General features: G+C 44.1%; 1 protein-coding gene across 7 annotated transcripts in view; it reads right to left on the bottom strand.

Moving 5' to 3' along the window:
- Positions 1-72: 72 nt before the first annotated feature.
- LOC135256706 (TRAF2 and NCK-interacting protein kinase-like) overlaps positions 73-22,494 on the bottom strand; it is a 113,065-nt gene continuing 90,643 nt past the window's right edge. For 4 of the 7 annotated variants that reach the window (XM_064338742.1, XM_064338744.1, XM_064338745.1 and 1 more), the window contains 17 exons: positions 21,908-22,153; positions 21,217-21,323; positions 20,789-20,940; positions 19,169-19,266; positions 15,079-15,102; positions 12,571-12,749; positions 12,327-12,438; positions 12,060-12,227; positions 10,556-10,658; positions 9,929-10,099; positions 9,381-9,524; positions 8,966-9,100; positions 7,951-8,051; positions 6,897-7,046; positions 6,339-6,498; positions 4,080-4,219; positions 73-3,439 (listed from right to left, as the gene is read on the bottom strand). In XM_064338742.1, coding sequence (XP_064194812.1) covers positions 3,356-3,439; positions 4,080-4,219; positions 6,339-6,498; positions 6,897-7,046; positions 7,951-8,051; positions 8,966-9,100; positions 9,381-9,524; positions 9,929-10,099; positions 10,556-10,658; positions 12,060-12,227; positions 12,327-12,438; positions 12,571-12,749; positions 15,079-15,102; positions 19,169-19,266; positions 20,789-20,940; positions 21,217-21,323; positions 21,908-22,153 — 2,274 coding nt within the window. In that variant the 3' untranslated portion in view covers positions 73-3,355. The remainder of the gene's footprint in view (positions 3,440-4,079; positions 4,220-6,338; positions 6,499-6,896; positions 7,047-7,950; positions 8,052-8,965; positions 9,101-9,380; positions 9,525-9,928; positions 10,100-10,555; positions 10,659-12,059; positions 12,228-12,326; positions 12,439-12,570; positions 12,750-15,078; positions 15,103-19,168; positions 19,267-20,788; positions 20,941-21,216; positions 21,324-21,907; positions 22,154-22,494) is intronic. The other 3 variants (XM_064338743.1, XM_064338746.1, XM_064338748.1) reach the window with 1 other exon arrangement.

Below are 22,494 nucleotides of genomic sequence, written 5' to 3'. Positions count from 1 at the left end.
CATCACAGGCACGAGGGGGAAGGCATCCACATTAAAAAAAAAAAAACCAACACCAAAAATGAAAAGAAGAAATTCAGGTACCACAGCAGTTTTTTATTATTCTTTTTTTAGAAAACAAAACAAAAACAGGACGATACTAATGCTTGTCATCTGAAAACAAACTGTGACACCGCTTGAAATAAGTCAACAGATGTGAGTCCAAGTGTAAAGTAAGCTACAACCATCGACCATGTTCTGTTTCAAAGCCTGCGCTGTCTTTATAAAAGTATCATCGCCTCAAAGCAAAGGCCAGTGAATTGTGAAGTGCCCGTTGATTTTCTCCACTGGCTCACACAGTATTCCCACCAGGACAAAACAAACAAACAAAAAGAAATCAATTTAGACAGCAGTAGTTTATTGCTAAAACCCTGTTTTGAAGGTCGCACCCACCCCACCCTCCCTTCCCCCGAGAGAACAATATCTGAATTAATCGTTTATTTATTTACGTCTCAAATATAAATATCTATACTGTGCAAACATTACCAGTGACCCATCATAAAATGCCTCTATTAGCATTAAAATGATTTTTCCTTCCCAAACTGTTACTACAAACGTTGACAGGAAATAAACCTACACAGAAACCCTAAACATAAAAAAATACAAAATCATGATACATAAGTATGGCACAGCACTTATTTTTAGACAACCATGATGTGCTCTACATTTAATAGCGTTCAGAAACTTTCAAACCCCAGGAGGTCCAACAAGAGTGCTTTCGTAAACCAAACAAACTGTCTTCGGGTTTCTTTTTTTAACACACCAGAAGTACACAATGACAAAATTAAAGGTGTGAATAAAACCATTGGCAGCAGGGAGATATGGTCTTGTGGAATCCTGTCTATTTTGGCAACAAGGGATTCTGGGATTTGTAGGCCTCAAGTACACAGGACAGTAATTTTTCTTAGGGGTGTGACAGTGGATCCCCATTGGTTGCCAGCTGATCCTGGGAATGTACAGGTGATTTTTTTTCCCACAGGTACAAGCACTGATGAACGTGTAGTGCTTTGCGCACAAGGTAGGAATCAAAATGTTCTGTTGTGTTCTCATTAAATTTAAAATTTTTGATTAAAACAAAATGGTCGAACCTTCTGCCCCTTCTGTCTAAAGGAATTCACTAATCAAACAACTGATTTCAGGAAGTGTCAGTGTCACAAATGTAAGAAAATGTAACATTCAGCACAAGACAAACACATATGGAGAAATACACAGGCAATTTTTTTCATAAATTTCTCACCAGAGAACATCATGTTAGCTCTTCTAGATGTTAGCTTGTTCATCTGGAGACTCATTTTTCTCAGTAGTTTTAAGTAAAATCCTGCATCTCACAGAAGAGAGATATGGTGTAACACAGTGTTGACATCCAATGATAAAACTAAATATTCAAAGCTGCTGAATTAATAATTGAATATCAATTGGTCTCCGTCTCATCTTACAACATGCTATACTCTGTACAATAAACATCCTTAACTGTTAGGAGACTGGAAAATGGGTGAAAATAGAAAGAAACAAAATAATCTTAAATGTTATTCTTAAAACTGTACAATGGAATTTTACACTTATTGATTCTGCACAAAAAGTATCTGAAGTTCAAGAACTGGACATTTGTCTCGTTGGACATCCTGGCTTCAGTTGCTCCATAGAAAAACAGAGCACACTCCATTGTCACATAATCCACTATTACCAGTCAAGCATACAACCCTCACACCTCTCTTCAGCTTTCAAACCATTGTACAAATCAGATTAGTTTTGAAACTACAAAATCAAATAATTCTCACAAAAGAACGATTTAGACAGACAGCAAAGTGTGGAAGATGTACTCAGGACAATTCAAGGTGTTTCTAATATTGTTTTATCATTCTTCCAGTTTAACTGATACAGCACCCTTAGTGTTTAAAGGCTTAACAGTGAAGAAGGGGTTGGTGCTGTTCACAGTAAAATTGACAAGCCTAAGCCCTGATCTCGTCTCTTGCTTTGCAAAGTAGCCTTTCTGGGCTGTCCTGTTTCCATGACCTGCCAGCCTGAAAGGGACCCAAATTTATCCGACATGCATGAGGGCCTGGCTAAAGTGACATTATCTCATCAAACTGAGGCACACATTTACTAAATAATGCAAAGCACGATTCAAATTACCCCGGCAAAGAAAAAAAACAAAAAACGAGGTAGGTTAATAATAGGAAGAGCGACAAAGAATTTAAGTCAGGTTTTTTGTCCTTGTTGTTGCAACAACCAGGTGGCCACGTCTGTAGCTAATCTTAGCAAAACATGAAATCCTCAAAAAAAGAAAAAAATGAATGTTACAAAGATTTTCTGACCGGTTTATGTAAACCAGGGTTGAAACTATTTTACAGAGCCTAGTAGATATCTACAGGTGACACTGGGGAAGACATCATGGGGGGTGGGGGTGGGGAGTGGGGGCCAAAATTACCATCAGCAGTGACCACCTGGGCTGCTGTTCACAACAAAGACTGAGCACCCAGCACAAAAGCCATTGAACTCTAAGGTTCCATGTTGACCTCCATGTTGTTACATTGGTAATATTGGTAATGATCTGACCTCTCCTCCAACCAAAGGGTATGACTGATGACTGAACCCAAAACACCCCTCTACGAAACAAAGACGTTTTGCTGGTAAGACCTGGTGCTGTGAATGAAAACCACTGAGTTCCTGGCTGCAATGGCTGTGGACTTCAGTCTGGATGACTGGGGTTCTCCATAACAGTCTAAAGACATCTACGACGTCCGGCGGTGGTCAGGTCAGGCTCAGTCAGAGAGAGGGACAAAAAAAAAATACAGGTTGATTCACAGATTGTATCAGGTGAGGTTCTGCTGCGTTGCGCAGTCATTATTAAGTCCCACAGGGTGACGTCTGTGGTTTGTGACTGGAAACGGCCAAGTCTGCGGGCAGACGGTGTGATTGCAGGCCGGCCAATCCCGGCCGCCGTAACAGATGCCGCAACAGAAGGTGACAAAGAAAAAGCGAAGCGCCTCTTCGGAAGCCCTTGTGAAAAGCCCAGGCCCGCAGGGAAGGGCGTGGCTGGTCTCTCGGCCCCTCCTCCCCAACCCCCCCTCTCTAAGGAGCGTTTCCACAGTGGAGAATGGCATGTCACTCCATCTGGTTGCTTCCCCGACTCTCCAGACGGTAGAGGGTGGTGACCTCTCCTCCTCTACACAAGCTCCAGGTCTGGATCTAAAGCGCTTCTTTCTTTGTTTTCTTTTTTTTCCCCCTCCTTGTTCTTGTCATCAGTGTCAAATTGTACCATAGGTTTGCATGTGTAACTCTGAAAGGACCACGCACTGGGATGAGTTGCCCTGGAACATTACCAGTTCATCATAGAGTTCCTGTTGAGGGTCATGAAGAAGACTTGGCTGCTGCCCCCGGATCGAACGGAGGCAAAGAACACCTGAAAGGACACAGAGCATTGCATTGAGGTTAGTGCCCTTCTCCTTCTGAAGCTTTCCCACTGAGGACTGTGGAGCATGACAACCACCAGCACATGATGTCATCTTAGTTCAAGATAAGACAAAATCATAGCAATGAAAGGAAGAAAGACAAAACATATATTTCATGAGAATACCACAGATGCAGAATATTGCTTAAATAGATCATTTTTGTTCTGGGTTTTAAAATATAACTTCAGTTTTAGTGTGTTTTTAATGGGCCCGGACATTTTTCATGCGCGATAAAAGACATTTGAGGTATTTACAGTTTTTGATAACCTGACGAGCAAAGAATTCTCTTCAACTAACACATGAGCAGCTTTTACAGTGAAGAGGCAGTAGCATTAATTTTCAAATAATGAACACAGACATCCATTTTTATGTTCCAGTACTTCTTTCCTCGAGTGTCAGGCTGCATGTTCCATAAGAAACATAATGTGACTGTACAAGCTGCTTTGGAGTTACATTCTTGCTTTAGACCACAAGCCCCATAATGCCGCTGTACCAGCAGTTTGTGAGGAAGGCGGAGCTAAGGGAAGGTGAAAGGAGGGTGTTGTCAGAGGAAAGAGGCCAGCAGGTGACGATCCTGTCCTGTCCTCTTACCTTGTCGTTCCTCTCACAGAGGAATTTCAGTCGCTGAGCCCGCTTGTGCATGAAAACTCCGTCGAGGTGTCCCGTCTCCACGGACCGGATCTCAATGGCCTTCTCTCCCCACCCCATGATCTGGTTGGAGTGAATGTAAGCTGCAAAGAAAAGGAGGGAGCCCCTGATTATGGTGCCCAAAGGTGAGAGAACCACCACTCCTCAACGATTTCTGACAGCAACCTTGAAAACTGACTCAGCAAAGCAAGCGACTTGGAGAAGGTGGCATATTATTACAACAGTTTCTGAGTGCATAGAAACACCCTGTCCTGACCCAGCCACGGTCATTCTGTCTTCGATTTAGATCAGGAGAAAGAACCGGGAACGATTTAAAATACAAAAGACCACCTAAGTGCTTGGCTCCCCTTTCTTCTGGGACTTCGCAAGAGAGATTTACATTATATATCAAGACCTTCATTACCAGCTACAATGACTTGATAGTGATAGTTTCATGTTTTTTTTTACCCTGCACAAAGACCCAGATAATAAAACTGGATCCTTCAGAAAATTACCATTCTCAAGATGTTGTAGTGCCCGACTACACCATTAGGTGGCAATAGATTACTGTCCTTGTTTTAGCTAATGAATCAATAAAGATCCCAAGCTTTATATTTGAGCCTTTAGTGCCTGTCATGGCCATGGGGCATACTGTGTTAGCCAGAGAGAAGATTTGAGACTTTAGTTTGCCATTCCTGGTCTTTGTCCAACAGACGAGTAACCTTACTTCACCTTGCCTGGCTTAATATAAGAGATAACAAAAAGACACCGGGCTGCTTCGTTCCCAAAGTACACAAACAGAAAACATTAAATTAACTTTTTGCCTCAAGGTCCCTTCTTTAGATTTTCTATAAGAAAATCTAAAAAGAAATGCATGCAATATGAAAACATCCACAATAAGATGTTATAAGGCTATAAGGCTATATTACTTGCAAGGTGACCACGATTAAATAAACATATTTCTTTACTTGAATATAAATGAAAGTGAAATATTCATTCTTCGAGCACGAGATAACGGTGAGATCATAATGCTAACTAGTCACAAGACTCATTAAACTGTGGCAAAAAAGTTTCATATATCACAGTGAACTGAAGTTAAAGATGAATGGCGACTGAATCCAGGCCGATAACAGCGAATGCCAGAGGGAAACAATCGAAGGTGCTCGATAACCCGTCGTGATATGCAAAGTAATCTCCCGTAATACTCCTCTCCTCCCCTATATCTTATTTGCAGTCCTCAGGGTCCAATGGAATCTGCTTGCCTTCACAACTCAGCAGTACATTAAGGCCTTTAATTGGGTATGCAGAAGAGATGGGGACACAAACCGGTCCGGGAATTAATTGCAAAAGGGGACGTTAAATTACCACGAGGATGAAGGACAGAGGCCTGCTACACTCCATATATCTCCTTGTCCATCTATCAAAGGGTAATGACAATGCGGCCTAAATCATTAATGAGTCGGCTAATTAGCCGAACTCCTGGGGGGGATTCCCAAAAATGGAATGACCCCCAAATCCCGGGAGAGATGCGAATCCACCGGCCCTGCTAACAAGGCTCTGCCAGTGTTCTGATGAACTGCTCTTGAACGCGACTGCTTCACAGAAGCTCTCAAAGAATCAAATCTAAGGCCTCCAGCAACAGTAGCCATGTGATATGCTCTTTTTCACTTCTAAGAGCATCCGTGCATCTTGCATGGATCTCTCCCCTTGAATACGTTACTGCTTGAATACTATTAAACTCTCCCTGAACTTGAGAATCAGTATTCCTCATGGCATCATTTATTATTCCTAGTTGACTTGAGCTCGCAGTCTTTATGAGGTATAGAGACTCTGTAGAATACTCGCATGCAGAGGGAAATTGATGGTTTCAACTGCTTTGTGCAGCTTATGTTAAAAAATTAATCGCAGCAAAATGGGTGCAAACAAAAAGGACCATACATAACAGGGGAAATTAGATAAAATGGAAGCTGTCAACATGGTAGACGAGGGAAGCTGCATTGAATTTAGGATCTGGTCAAAACACTTCACAAAGAAAACGAATTCAAAAAAACTCATTCAGAAGAACAGAATACAAATGGCAGGGTTAGGTTTGACTGGGTGGGAGTGGGGTTTGAGAGTATTGGGGTGTGGTGGGTGGGGCGATGTGTAGAGGAGTGTGAGGGGTCACACTGTGCGAAAGAAAATGGGGGCGGAAAGGAGTGGGAGGAGCGTTATCAAACCTACCGACAGAGGTGGGCATCTCCCCCCACTGGAGCACCACGTCTTTGGTGATTCTGCCATACGTGTTCACATAGACCCCTTCATCTTCGTAACACAGAAGCATCTCCATCCCATCGGTCTTGGGGAGCACCACAATGGCGTGCGGGGTGATATTGCTCTGAATCTGGGGGGAGGGGGATGGGAAGGGAAATACGTACGATGACCCTTTTAAATCATGAAGCATGCCGTCAGGTGGCACTCAACCCCCCCAGCACATTCTTCTCAATATCATCTCCCACTCTACCACAGCTACGTAGCATCAAGCCTGGCCACTCACTGCCGGCACTGAAAACATTCTGGTTTCTTTGTTGCATTTGCCTGTCTTTCTGCCACCCCCCACATTTTTCTGTGGTACAGGCTTGCCAAAGGTCATATTGGGGAGAAACAAGTATCATTGGTCCTTTATTTTCTGTTTCTGACTGTAGCCAAATATCTGTATCATAAATATGCAAGGTAGCAACACTGACAGCCATTACCAGCTAGGACCACACTATGAAAGCTGTTCCATTTTTTGCCACTTACATGGGATGGGATGTAGATGTCGTATGGGTTTCCGGAATCCACGTCAATCACATGAAAACCGATGCTGGACCCGAAGATCACCTTTAACCTTTGCCCTTCCTCCACTGTCAGGTCCACCAGCTGGGGTCTGTGTTGGAGATCTGTGAAAGACTTGAGAGTAGAAGGCGACATATTGAGTTCCCTAACCACACCAGAGACTTCCACACACACCCGATAACATGAATGTTACACAACCTCCAAATGTCATTTGGGTTGCCAACTTTTCTTCAATGAACACTACTCATATTCTGATTGGCACAGAATCCACATTTAACCGCTTTAATTAAGATAAGATCAGATGTGTTGCAAGTTTGGTACCAAGCAGTGAAGAAGATACAATAATATCTACATATGGTTGACAGACAGAAACCTTGTTTGACATTTTTATTATCAAAATTGTTAAGCAGTTTACTGTAATGTATTTTGGCAGTAGGCTTTCTTCGATGCAAATAAATATTAGCTATTTTTCGATACATGTGAAAAAAAGCTTTTTTTTCTGGCAACTATCCAGATTAAACTATCTCAGACTAAAGGTTTCTTGTGCTTCTATAATTTTCTTGAACTTTAGAACCATCCACCCGTACTAATCACGCTCAGAAACTGATAAGAAAACAGCATTCGACTGTTGAGAATATCTGGCATAAAATGCTCATAAAAAGCATTTCCCTTCCAATTATAAAGCACTAAACTCTCTGGAACAGAGAGGGTGAGGTCTGAACAAGCCTCAGTTCTAAAAAAGTGGAAGCACATTTGGCCTAGCCTTCTTGAATGCATAACTGGGAAATAATATTCCATGAATTATTTTAGTGAGTGCAATCAAAAATCAGAGAAGACATGAAAGATCTGTCCAGCTGTCATAAATGTGTCTTGGAACCTTTCCAACAATAACTATTGCACATATTCATATCTTTAGGATCGCTCAAATAAATGCTGTAGAGCACAAAGCAAATAAACCTTGACACCCGCATGCGGTTATTGCAGCAGACAGCACAAACCCCGAGCTACAGCCTCGTACCTTGAAAGCCATGAATTTGTGGTACGGCTTCGGCGCCCACGCGTAAATTTCCACAGAGTTCTTCAGGGCGATCACCAAGAATTTGATTCTCTCGTATTTCACTGGAACAAAAGTGAATCAATATTTCTGTTACCTGAAATGCGAGGGCGAAGATTTACAAGCACAATTCATTTGCTTTATCGCCCCGCCCCGCCCTCGAATACTTTGCCGAATGCTTTTAGCTGTCGCTCTGTCTCCCTCGCTGTCTCTCTTGGGGTGAGGGGGCATTAAATCCATGAGAATGGAACACCCAGGCAATGAGTTTGGCAGGACAGGGCAGGCATGTGTAATATCAGTCCTATAAAGCCTATTTATTTCGCAAATGTTCATTCTTTCCAACTAAACATATCACCTGTAATGCTAATAGATCTTTTCCCGTAAATCTTCAGCTTGGTTTCAAACTCAGATTACAACACATATATATACACATATACATATATATATATACACACTAGGGCTTTTGAGTGGCTCAGCCATTGTATACGTTAATCACAAGCGCAGGCCCAGACCGATGCCCTAGACAAAATGGGCTTGGTGAGGGCCCTTTAGAATGTAGTAATGTATCAGAACCCCTTAAGTACCCACCAGGCAAATGCAGGTTACCAATTTTCTTCAGTGATACCAATTTTCATCAGTTGTACCTCGCCAGAAATCTGTGTGGCTTTTAGTGAGGACATCAATAACTGGATTTTGCAGATGTACTGGAGCAGTGCACTTGCAGCTGCAGTACTGGGTGGGCACAGGCAACATGATACCACAGTAACAAAAAAAAAAAAATCAAATAAAAAAGTGACTAATTACTGCACAGCGAGCTCCCGTAGTGCCCTTTCAGTACAGCCAATAGTATGCATGTCAGCCAATGTAAATGGGTTGCCTCGTCTATGGTTGGGTCTAAACCTGATGTTTCTAGACCAATCCAAACCATTAGATTGTGGCTATAGATTGTACAGGCAGGAGTTTCCCCAGGCGGACATACCAACTTTGTAGTGGACGCAGCCTTCCAGCTCTCCCACAGTGATCCAGCCTTGCTTCTTCTCCACCTCTGGGTCATTGTGCAATATCCTGTTCCGCAGCCAGGACAGGTAGTACACCCTCAGTTTGTTTTTCTTTCCTGGGAAGAAACGGTTTCTGTGATGAATCAGTAACGAGAAAGGGAAACCAAAATGAGAAGGAAAGACATAGCCTCTTCTGGATTGTTCAGCAAAGGCAGCTGAATCATAGGGTGGATTTTCAGCAGGATCACATCAGGTCAGGCCTGGCTGGTGCCATTGGACAGCAAGCCATAGAGGTAGCTTGTTCCAGGTTTGGCCCTTGTTTTGGTCCTTTTCCACATGCCTAGCATTCATTGGTGAGCACACCAAGTTGCCCGGTCATCCGGCAGTCAGACCTACCTGATATGGTGACCAGGACATTAAGGCCTTCCAGGACGTCCATCTGCTGGAAGCGCCTCCTGGTGATGAGGTTGTAGACCTTCCCCTGACCGCTACGGTCCAGCAGCATCAGCCCGTTTTCTGTCCCCACCAGCAGGTTCACCCCTGGACATTCAGGAGGAAGAAGCGCGCGAGTGTTACTGCAAGCCTCCACCAGGAGGTGGAGCAACTCACACTTCTTTCAGAGGGTGGCTCAGTCAGCAAGACTTATTTCAGAATTACTACACTGAAGGACCAAGATCTGAAATAGTTAATGTTGAAAACTTTGGCTCATATGCTGTAAATAAATGCTACCTGAACTGAGAATAGTTTGAAGACACTTAAGACTTGAAATGATAACTGATGTATCCATTGGGTCTATGCACCATAGTTTTAATTTCCAGTTTTCACACACGCTGTGTTTCATGTCATTTGATTTCAATGTATTTTGTGAGGGAACACAGCGAGTCCTTTGCTCTTCCCTTAGCTACAGAGTGAACAGGAAACGGGTAACAGGAAAGAGGTCTCACCCCAGAGAGCGGCACAGAGGATCTCCGAGTTGAAGCGCTTCTTGTACTTGCGGATCTCTGGTGTGTCGCTGTGGGGCCGGATGTTGGTGGGGTTGACGTTGACCACCGAGATCTTGCGTGCCTCGTTCAGCTTGGCCTGCTCCTGCCTCAGCAACTCGTTGGCAAAAAGGGCTGGGGAGGGGAGGGGAGTGGTGAGAGGCAAAGGCACCATCAGCCTGGAATGTCCTCTGTATGCATTGTTCTCTGAAAACTGAATGGCACCCTGGGCTGTTTTGTGAAAAGCAATGTGTATTCACCCGACTGTCCTGGAGGGCAGCAGAATGTTTGTTTTTTATTTCTATACACTGCTGACCCAAAAAAACAACCGAGTTAACAATGTAAAAAAAATGTTTAACTGATGACTTGAGAGCTAAACAATTACAAAATCCAACAGATTTTGCAGCCCTACCTACATGACCAAAACTGAGGACACCCTTTTAGTGGGGTTTAAGGAGGCCTGTCAACCTTAATCAAGCTATTATGTGCAAAGATACAGAGTGTATCCTTGGGTGCAGTCCTCCAAACAAGCAGGACATGACGCAGGGGTGTGAAGTCACTGGTGCTGTCGCCCCTGGCCTCCTCCCTCACCTGCAGCTGAGTTCTCATCATCATCATCCGTGGGAGAGGTTTGGTACACTCGGGGGTCTACAAATGGCGTGAAGGAGGCTTTCGAGCCACTTCCCATCCCGTACTGTCAGACAGGACAAGACAAGGTAAGCATAAGTTGACACTGCCCAGAAACCCAACGCACCCCCTCTGATCTTACAGAAATACATCCTTGCAACACTGCCAGTGAACATATGAAGGCATGGGCTTCTAAAAAAACACAGAATTCCCTGGCCTTCCTGGCATCCACGTGTTTTCTGAATGCATGTACATTACCCGATTACTCTTCAAAATATATCTTATTTTTGTTTGAAATCAACAATGCATGAGACCACAGCGCTCAAGCAAAGTATTCGAACAATTCGACAACTGTTGTTTAAGTTTATAATTGTGAATAAACCGTATAAAATTAAATAAGTTCATTTATTTAGCCTCTGGAAACAACATCCTGGTACAGGCTGCTTTGGAGTAAGGTGAAGTGTATTTTCTTGCTTTAGACCACAAAGCCCCAAATACCCCAATATACCAGCCATTGTAAAGCCGACCGGTCATCAGAAGCTTCTGTAAAATACCCTTTATTGCCCATAAAAACTGTCTGGGCCAGTCAAAACATACAGTAAAACGGAAAAAATATCACAAGGCTCAGAATGTGAACTATCCCTCTAAGTACTCTAAGTAACTGTAATGAGAGCCTTTATTGACACATAATATGCCAGTTCACAATCTTGCTATCTGCATGCCGTTCGTGTATGTGTTCTGCACCTTATGATATTCTCTTTGAAGTTTGTTGAAAAGAGTATTATTGAAATAAACTGACACATGGAGCGTGAGGCAGGGAAGGGATATTTGAAGTTGAAGGCAAGCATGAAAACAGCCCTCGTTCAGTAAATTGCCAATAAGGAGTAAAAGAACACAAATAAAGAGGAGATGCAGTGGTGTCAAACTCGTTGCCATGGAGGGCCGTGTGTATGCAGGTTTTCATTCCAGCCTCAGATGGTGACCCGCATTGTCTAAATAAACATTTTCTTATATTCTGTGCTTCAATGCAGTTAAACGCATATGGCTGAATGAGTAATTGGACTCAATTAAGGCAGCATTAATTGGTTGGAATGAAAACCTGCACACACACGGCCCTCCATGGCAACGAGTTTGACACCACTGTCTTAGAGGTTAGTTGGTCATTCAGAAATGTGCGTGGTTGGGGCTGCTAGGCAGGTCATTTGCTGAGCACCACGCTGGTGAAAGAATGAGCCTCGCGGTCTCGGATGGAATTCAGACCGTGCCGGCAGCACCAAAGTGATGACAGTTGCTGACCACGGTTAGCAGTCCACATTTTATTGCTCTCTAGCGACCCTCGCTGGTTGATCGGACACCTGTGAACTGCACGTCCATAGTTGCATATGAAAGGTGTTCCTCTGACTCAATTCTATGCAAGCTTGGTTGCGGGCTGCGATGTGAAAAGAAATGAAGTCACACGGCTACTGACCTCGCCGATGGAGTCCATGTCCTGCGCGTGCAGGCTGGAGAGCCGTCCCAGGCCCTCGGTGGGAGTTCCGGAGGGGGAGTGGCTCTGCTGCACCAGGTCCGGCAGGTTGCCGTGGCCGGCGAAGCCGTTGCTCTCTGCGTGGCCCGAGCGCTTCCTCTCAGCGAGCGTCTGTGGAGTGAACACAGGAATGGGGTTTACATGGTGACCGCCTCCTCCACGACCACACCCAGACCACATTCACACGCGCAGCCGCACCAGTGACTGTACCTCTCTCATCATCAGGGTGCCGTCCTTGGATCCGTTTCCATAGGAGTCACCTTGGGAGTCGTCATGGCTGCCTATCAAGCCATACGACTCGTTGCCTCCCTGGACGGAGGGCCTGCGTGAGGTGTAAAAAAAAAAAGAAACAGTCTGTTAGCTTGTCCTTGTGGTGAGGGTGCAGATTAACTAGCGGGAATGTTTGCGTGGCCCTGGTCACGGGCGCACAAGGGAAGGGGGCTTGCGCGCTCACATGATTCGCGGGATGTCGCTGACGGGCACCGTGCCGTCCTGCGCCTCGTTCTCGCCGTCATCGTCCTCGCTGCTCTCCGACTCCTCGCTGGAGGAGGAGTAGTCTGTCACCTTGATGGGCGGGCGGTTCGTCTCGTCGATCCGTAACTCCCTCAGCTCTTTGGCTAAGGCGGTCAGATCCTAAGAGTGAGAGAGCGAGAGAGAGAGAGAGAGAGAGAGAGAGAAATAAGACAGAAAGGCAAGGAGAGGCAGGGATACAGATTGATAGAAGAGTAAGAAAGTGGACAGGGAGAGAGAGATATTGGGAAAGAAAAGAGATAAAAAGAGAAAGAGGTACATTCTGTTAGATAAACGGTTAGCCTGTGGAGTAGCAGCATGGACACAGGATGTGCCCAAATCCTTAATCTGTGCACAGCAAGAACACACTCATCTTTATCCAGAGACCAGCAAACAGTGACTGCTGGTAAGGAAAAGAAACCACTGGTACCACAAACAATGCGGATCAGTAAGCACAAGTCACAGTCTATGTCTCTGAGGGTGGCAGATTCACTCACAGGAGGTAGAAAGAGGAATGTCACAGTCATGATTATGGTAGTTATTTTTTACAAGTGGTATTTTGCTGTATTTTTTGATGGTTCTGTAATTTAAGTATAATTTTTGTAATGTGCTTTATTTTACTGCCTCCACTGGTAAATATTTAAAATGAGCCTTTTATTTAATTTTGGTGGGGAAAAGAGGCGAGAGCACTAGATACTGGATACAAATGACCTCTTTCATTTAGTATCCCACTGGAACATTTTTTCCATTGAACAGTGGAAAAATAGAATATGTGTTACATTTAAATTTATGGTAAAGTGTTTGCTCCAGAGCTGAAATTAATTCTGGAGTTCTGTTAATGACTGTAAATGACTCATACTTTCTGTTTTCTTCAGTTCAGAAATGCACAAACACTCATGCAGGTTTGAGCTCTTCATAATCATAGATGATTCAAGTGGCCACAAACAACAAAGGCCTTCTACTCCTAGTGAATGATTCTTACACTACGCTGATTTAGTGTAGATTAGATTACACTATAATAATTTACGTGACAAAGACTTTCACATTTTTTGATAATTTGCATCTCTCTGTTCTTGGAAATGCACTTCTTGCGCAAATGTGTAGCAGGGACAATATTACCCCTTTGTAGCAGGAGGACCTGATCAATCCCACAAGACCTCCAGTTATCTGATCAACCATGATCATGACCAGGGGAGTTCTGATGTATTCTTTAAAATAAAGGATTACTTAAAGAAACAAGGTACTAGCTCACATCTGGCCAGGAGGGAGTTTGGGTCATGGACATAATGGGACAGCGGCCCTGATCTCTCAGGTGCCCCACAATAGCTGCGGTGAAGGAGGTAGAGGGGTGACTCACCATTCCTCCTATCATGACAGTGCGCCAGCAGAGGAGCAGTGGCAGGGGAAGAACCCATTAAACAGAGCAGTTCCCGTATACAGATCTAAATGACATAGATTGCATCTTGCATTGCTAGGATATAAATGCTCTTTCCACTTTAAAATACTCCGCAGTTTTGCACATTAAATTTAAATCTAAGTAAATATTTTTTGCATCTATTTTTACATGACGTTGTCTGAAATTACCCAAAAGGACCCATTTTGGAACACAAGAATTTTAGTCTAGTAAATCTGACTTTTACATTCTTTATTTTTCATGTATTGCTTTTTATTGTTATATTTTTACTCATTTTAATTAATGACATTAAACAATGAAAGTTTACGTTGTAATATGACATTAAGGCATTTTCCATATTTTGCTTTTTAATTAAATTAGATTTTGGATTGAGACTAATGATAACAAGGGAGGTCATACAGCGAGCAAATATCAGAAGAACATTGGCACATTAGCTCAGAGGTAGAGAGCAGTCGGAGTTGCGGTTACCGAGGAAGGGCCTGAGCAGACATAACAAGGGGAAAGGAGGCTCCATTTAAAGCGCTGGAGGCTAATATGCAGCAACAGAACTGTGCCAGCCGTGTCAAATAGAAGCCATTCAGAAGCCAATAACAGGCCAGCACAAAACAAAACATGCCACCACTTCGGACCTGTGAGAAAGTTTGAAGGGGGGTGAAAAGGCGACAGGCATTTCTTCAACCAGCCCAGAGAGTGGGACTGCTTTTCAAGGACCCAACATCATTTTGCCCAGCAAAGAAGCCTCGGCAAGTTTAGATAGAGAGAGCGAGAGAGAAAGAGAGAGAAAGAGAGATAGACAGACAGACAGAGAGAGAATGTGTCCCTTTATCTGAGACCTCAAAAGAAACCTCTGAGCCCAAGAAAAACAAAGATTGTAAACAGCTAAAAGCTGACAAAATCCCACCCCCCACCCCAAAACAAACAAACTAGAAATTTTAAGCACATACAAAATAAAAAATGCAGAGAAATACAAAAAGTAAATAAGAGAGAGGGGAGAGAGACCGATAGAGAAAGAGAGAGAGGGACAATGTCACTACTAACCTCATCTATGGCTTTCTTATAGCTCTGAGGGAGGGTGGGAGTCGACAGCAGAAGGAATGGAGGAGAAGAAAGCCAGAGGAAAGAGAAGAGAAAGTTAGAGAGAAATGAGAAATGGTTAGTTCAGAACGGTAGGTCAGATTTTTGCAGTGAACCAGTGAAGCAGAAAGTACTGCTTCTCCTGTTCAGATGCTGCACTAGCCTGAATTCCAGCCTCACAGGTGGATCCTCAGCCTTTATATATATCACAAAGAATAGGTGTAGAGAGTGAATGGATCAGTATTCAGATCTAGGTCAGAGAGGGGGAATACTTTTTATTATACCAGGCAAGTACTTCACTCTGGTGCTGTGACTCTGAGGTCAGCTAGAATCACCCGTAGCCCCTCCGCAACTCTGAGCTGTTCCCTGAGTTCAGCGTACAGCATCAATTGGTTTTTAATTTGCCAAGAAATGCACTGCCGTTGAGTCTTCAGCAGCTGAAAGTAGCAGGTTTGACTTGCCATAACTTTACAGACTTAGCCTAGACTTGCTGCAAGAACTAGACTTGATTTTCCTGGCCATGGATAACTGATACTTAATGAGAACTGTATCTGATTAGACCTGTGTTCTGTAGTTGTTCCAATGACCTTCAATATACTTACTGCCGCTTTGGATAAATAAAACTTTATGTCAAATGTAATGTGAAAAAAGAGAGGTCATGCACAGTGTATTTGAATGAGAGAGAAGAGTGGAGAGATCGGACGTGCTCTTGTGCCATGATACAGTGACCTCAGTCGTACACCCCAGAGGCACTGTTAGCCTGTTGCTGAAGAGCTATGCCTCCACATTATTTGATTTGATTATATAATTCAAAATACATGCACACTCACAGAATCTTGTGATTTGTTCAAAGGTGACACTGAAGTCCACATACTGACAATTGGAGGATGATGAACACAAAAAAGGCCAATTTTCATTTTCTGCTTTCAGGACAATAGAGGCAATTACTTCCTAAATGGGCCAAATGTTTCCATCAAGAGAAATCCACTTTGTGCTCTCTGTACAAAGACACATCATTTCTCCATGTCACCCTTCAAAGCCTGCACCACCGGCAAGTCGGTAAATGTCCATAAAAAAATGGATTTAAATAAATACCCACAATCCTTTGCCATGTAGCTATCTTGAGACATGCAGGGGAGTGACAGTTCCACTGAGTTAAAAGCAGCCTTTCTGTCGGTCTCTAAAAGCCTGCTGTCACGCTCTGTGCTCCTACAGCAACCTCTGCAGAGCAGTGCTGACCCAGACAGCCTAGGTCCCAAAATGGAGGAGGCTGAGTACTGAGTGAGTCACCCTCAGCCTGCAGCACAGAATCCAGGGAAGCAAGCAAGTGGGGGGGATGGGTGCTTTGCAGTCTGGCTGGTTCGTGTCCCTGCCTCACCCCAAGTTTTCACAGGACTGATGCAGTTGGTCACGTTCCTAATGTCCTTGGTGTCTAGCCCTCAAGCTACTTTTAAATTAACCAGAATCAGACAAAACTTGCCTTTTCTGAGGTCATCATTATGCATTCATGCAGAGGTATTACAATAATAACGGAGAAAACAACATAGGAACAGATGACTGAGGACACTGCTGTTTTCTCTTAGCCTTGTGTTGACTCAATATGATAAATTAGATCTAAAGTGGTAATAATAACAGGAAACTGGAACTGAGAAAATAAGAATACAGTTTTCTTCCAAGAGCACTGCCATTTCATATTTTTACATAAAAATGTCCAGAGACACAGAAATTAGTCAGTTCAAACCGCAATGGTTTATAACTCAGTTCTAAATCAGGGAGATATTATCAACACTGTTCACCGCACAATGAGACAAAGCACAACAGGCAACATAACATCTCACTGAGGACATTTGAAATTTGAAATCTGATTGACCTGAAAGTGAACCTGAAGCTTCCAGCAGTTCTTTTCTAATGGTGATAATCCAAAGGGGGGTAAATTCAACTGTCACTGTATCTCAAAACACTGCAGTGAAATATATGAAATATATGACGCTCAACTCAGAATTAAGACAGCTTGCCAAAGTGAAGCTCTGTAGGTGCAGGGTCAGATGTACACATAATTAAAGAATTTAAACCTGCTTACCAGAAGCATATTGGAGCCACTGTTTATGAGAGCTGTCACTTTTTGTTTGATAATCGAACTAGTTTGAATCCCGCTGAAATGTAAAATCTTTTTAATATTTAGGGTTTGAACTTGTAGTCCCATCGCCTAGGTGAAATTAGGAGCCTTGTTACACTCTGCACTCATCCATGTTGTACTTACGGTAGCTCTCAATATCAAAGAGACCGATAAACAACGAGCCCCGTTATTGTTCCGTCTGGAGGGTATATCATTAAGTAGCCTAAACATAAAGTTCACGTGTGGTTCATGGCACCCAGGTAGCCTGTAAGATATACATTCTAAATGAAGGAGCCAAGAAAAATTATAACTCCACTGTGCCTCAGAGACGCAGTCTGGAAATACTATGTGTTCAGTGCTTGCATTAACGCAGGATTCAGAATTTTTTACTCAGAAAAAAAGAGCCAATGGGCAGGGAATAAATACAATGTGTCCTATAAATGGAGGTCCTTTTTAAAGATTACAATGGGAGATGACCCAGACTTCAAAGAGAAAGCACTTAATTTCAATGAAAAGTGGAAAACAAGACATCACACTCTAGCTATTTTGCTCACCATTAGTAAATTAACAGAGAAATTACAACTAGGTTTGTTATTAATATTAATAGCCTGCATGGAAAAAACTATTTTTGATCAGAAACTAAAACATTATTTGTATCTTATTGCATCCTGCTAATCCCACTATTTCATCCCGAATCTGTCTGAATAAAATTTGAATGACATAGCCTACATTTATTGTATCATTGAGCTGGCATATTAAGGCAAACATAGTTATTCTTATCAGAAAGCAAGAGAATTAAGGTAAAAAAAAATAGCACCATAATAATGATACATTTAGGCATTGTTTTATTGAAAATTTGAAAGTAGAAAATTCAAACAAATGTATCTTATTTATCAGATTCATTCAGACTGACAGTCCTGCTACAAACCATTTCCCTCCCAAAGGGCTTAATGAAGAATTCTTGAAAAAAATGTTTTTGAAAATCAAAAAAGGGATGTTATTGTCAATCAAATAAGTAAAATGATTTTTTGTATTTTAAAAATTGAGTCATTGTACAACTGTATTTGTATCCAGGGTTTCTTAGTTCAGTGCCCAAAGTCAGTGTCTATTTAGAAGTATCCATCTGTGACTAACAAATCGTGACATTATGCATTTATATTGTCTACTGAATAACCGTTTATCACACACTGATGAAGGCATGGCTGAAATGCATTTGTCTGTGACACCACAGGGGACTGTACCCTCTCTCTTTCTCTCTCTCTCACACACACACACACACACACACACTCAAACAGGACAACAGCTTCACTGTATTCCAAAAATCACAGGGGACTACAGGGTCACTGAATCTTAAACAGGACTACAGCTTCACTGAATCTCAAACAAGACTACAGGTTTACTGTCACTGTATCCCAAACACAACAGACTGTAACTTCACTGAATCTTAATCAGGACTCACTGTATCTTAATAAGAACAACAGCTTCACTGTGTCCTAAAAAGGACTACAGCTTCACTGTGATTGCCTACAAAACACAACAGGGCAGCCTCACTGTGGTACAAGGCAAGGCCCCACTGGTAAGACAGTGATATCAGATGGATGGTTCTTGACTGGGTGCTGGTGAGGGTGTGTGCCATTTGACTGGATGGGATTTTGGTGTAGACATAGGTGGGGTGGGGGCCGGAGGAGGCCAGCTGAGAGAAGGGGGTAAGGGTGTGTGCTGCAGGTTCAGAAAGTAGAAGTCCTCCCAAGTATTCTGTTCCAATCACCCGCATTTGCTAATGAGCACAATTCGGAGATACAACTGATTTGTTAAGCTGGCTGATTTAGAGTTCATGGGTGGGAGAAACACGTGGCAAGACTTTTACTTTCTAACCCCTGGGCTGTACAATACAGTAGGGGGAAAAGGACGTGGACTTTACTTGAGGGGGTTACTCACCGCGGGCCGGCTAGGCCGAGGGGCCTCTCTGCCCTCCTCCTGCTTGGGTTTGGGGAGCTCCTGGGGTACCGTGGGGGACCCCTCACCCTTACTGGACCCTGCCAATGACAAAGGGGTGGGGGGGGAGGGAGTTTAACCGTGCTCTAAAAAAACAAGGAGACCGCTGGCCGGCTTTTTCAAAAACAAACCGAGCTCTTCCATTAGATTTCTCCACACGGTCACAAGCGATTAAAAATGCATTGCAATTTCCATATAAACTGAGCGTGACACAGTGCACTGCGGTTAAATTCTCTCCGGGAGCCGCCACGCTCGTTAGCAAATGTGCTACTGAGACGGCGGGAGCAACGGTGTCCCTGAATCCGCAATGATTTGCGACAGAACCCCTTAAAAAAAAAAAAGACTCCAGGAAACCCAGCCGAACCTTCATTCTCTTGTACACGGTGTGCGTCTGTTTATAAACGCATCATTTGCATTCTGCCCGTCGTCGGTACGCTTCCTCCTAGGAGGTTCTGAGAGGTCGGGGGGGCGATGAGGCGGCACCGGCTCGGCAGAATGCGACGCGCTTCGCCCCCCTGCGGCTCGGTGAAAATGGAAAACCCCCGACAGCGCATCGCGGCCTCCTGACGTGACGCGGCCGGCGGCGAGGAGCCGTCGCCGGTCTGTCAGACTCAATAATGCAGGAGAGCAGCTGTGAATTGGCAACATCTCAGCCGTCACAAGGGGCCTGATGAAATCTGAACACGCGTGCAGGGGAATGAAATTTGATTCCTGAAGAGACGAGCGGAGACAGAAAAAGGAAGCCTCTCCGTGGTTTCCCCCAGCCGAATGAAGGAGACAGGAGGCTGCTTATGCTTCTGTTTGTTTCTGTGCTTCTTCTGGACAAGGGAACTTGGTGCGACAGAACTATCTTGGCGTGGGCATGGTAGTATGTCTTTACACATGTTTTCTCAACTCGGACACACAGGCCTTAGGCACTTACATTTTTTTAGGAAGACTGCCTAGCCCTGCACCTGGGCTGGTGCAGCCACCACATCAATATTAACACATATTCAAAATGAACACACACAGACACACACACACAGACAGGGACACACACACACACTGCATTTTTTACTTCAGTTTCAGTGAGGGATATGAAATATAATAAGGTTTTCTGCCTTTCAGACGTGCTGGCAACCTGTAAATATAAAAACCTAGAAATGTAAGCCATGTAAGTCATTCAGGATACAGATATGGGCATCTGAAAACTATAACTAACACACAAAGACACACATACATACACACACTTACCTATCATATATATTATGCAAAGTATCAATATATGATTATAAATAAATCCTCGGTTTTATTATATTTAGCATTTTTTTTGTATTATTTTACAATAATAATCCCTTCCTCCCTGCCTGCACACCTGTTTCTGACTCAACTTGATTTCTGTGATATTTTTAGCCTCTCCATGGGGGCCTGAGGCAGAGGTGTTGTTCCTCTGGGCTACAGGATGTGTTGTATGGTGGCTAAGGGAGGGGGAACAGAGACTGGCACACAGGCTGGTGCTGAAGAGATTCTTGTGGAAGCCATGTTTGGCCCATCGGCCTCTAACCAGGGTGCGGGGTGCCTCACCTCGGACCCGTGTCCTCTCGCTGGACCCCGCCTGTGAGCTGGGCTGGGACCCCCCCTGGGAGCTGGGCGTGCTGGAGCTGGAAGACCCCCCGCTGCTGGTCCTCTGGAGCACCGTCTCCATGGAGACGTCCGTCTTGCGCAGGTCCGGGTTACTGAGGTAACACAAAGGCGGGAGGAGAGGTTGGCGGGAGAATGCTATCCGTCTCACTGTTTTCCACAGGAGTTATGTTGTACATTACAAAACGCAACTGCTGGCTTGTGTACAGCACACTAATATTTAGTACTGTCCCTTAGCTTCAACCTTTCCAGACCACGGGTGCAGATGTAAGAGATGCACCTCAAAATCTAAGGTAGTGTCACCGTACATAACAGTGGACCTCCAGCCCTACAGTAGAGGGCAGTAGATCTGGGCTGCTGAGAGTTCCCACCTGGCTCGGATGAGCTGAGAGCCCGTAATGGGCCCCAGGCCTCCGCCGTTCCCCGGAGAGTTCTTCCTTACCAGGGCTGGGGAGATGGAGGTGGTCCGCTGCGGTACCTGAGAAGAGAAAAGCTCCTTCAGCAAGGGTCCAGTGCAGACCCAGTCCGTAACCCAGTCACTGCTGCTCTCATCATACAGCACACTCATGAAAAATGACTGGGTCTGACAATCACAGCCAGACCCAAATCTGCCTTGTGTAGACCAGGTCAGCTTTGTGGGTAACACGCACATCCTGACCGAACGCTTCCCTTGGTATTCACTTTTTATTTTAAGGAAAATTCTATTGTTCTAGAGCAGGGGTCTCAAATTCCAGTCCTGGAGACCCACAGCCTCCGGTTGGTTTTTGTGATTTCCTTTCAATATGCGGCCAATTTACCCCTTGGAAACGAGGTGTGCAGACTCCTTAGCCAATCAATGACTTAAATTAGGCATTAAGATCAGGAACACATCACAAACCAGCAGACACAGCAACCTTCCAGGATTTGAATTTGAGATCCCTGTTCTAGAAAAACTTTATGAACTGACTCTAGCTCCTGTAAGCTCATAGAAGCAAAATAATAACCATGTAAGTACCTGGTGCTCTCTAAAGTTAAAGAGCCCCTAGAGTGGGCCAGTCCCAGTTATTCCTGCCTAATTCTCACTTTGGGGGGAATGTCATCCTCCTGTCTCAGCCAGGAGCTGCGCTCAAACTTGTCCTCGCGGCTGGTGATGCGGGGCGGTGGCGTGGGTGTCTCCGAGGTGGGGTCCGAGTTTTGGCGAGGCATCTCCGGCCGATGGGATGCCAGGCCCTCCTGGAAGGCAGACACGCCCTTGGCGGACTGGTCATGTAGGGACTGCGAGCCTGACATGGAGGGGCTGTGAGATTTCACTGGGACCAGATGGGCCATCTGAGCCGGGGGTAAAAACAACACATGGGGGGGGGGGAAGCATGGTCACCCGTTTGGTTCATTTATCAGAGGATAATCACATATCAATACGAGTTCTAACATGAATAATTGAAACTCTTCATTAATTAATTAATTAATTTATTTATTTTAACATTTTTCCTGCATTTTCCCCAAAATTGGAAGGCCCAATCATGCTTGTGCTACACTGCTCACTGTAACCTGTCCAGTCTGTACGGAAGATCACATGCAGCTCAGCAGGTGGACTTGCAAGTTCCCGATCGACCAGCAGGGGTCGCTGTCGTGCAATTTGATGCTGTCATCCCAGCTGCCCAAAACCCTAT

This window comes from Anguilla rostrata, chromosome 6, assembly GCF_018555375.3.
Source record: "Anguilla rostrata isolate EN2019 chromosome 6, ASM1855537v3, whole genome shotgun sequence".
In the NCBI taxonomy this organism is placed as follows: Eukaryota; Metazoa; Chordata; class Actinopteri; order Anguilliformes; family Anguillidae; genus Anguilla; species Anguilla rostrata.
The sequence above is the reverse complement of the archived record's forward strand: the minus strand, read 5'-3'. Positions and strand labels throughout refer to the sequence as shown.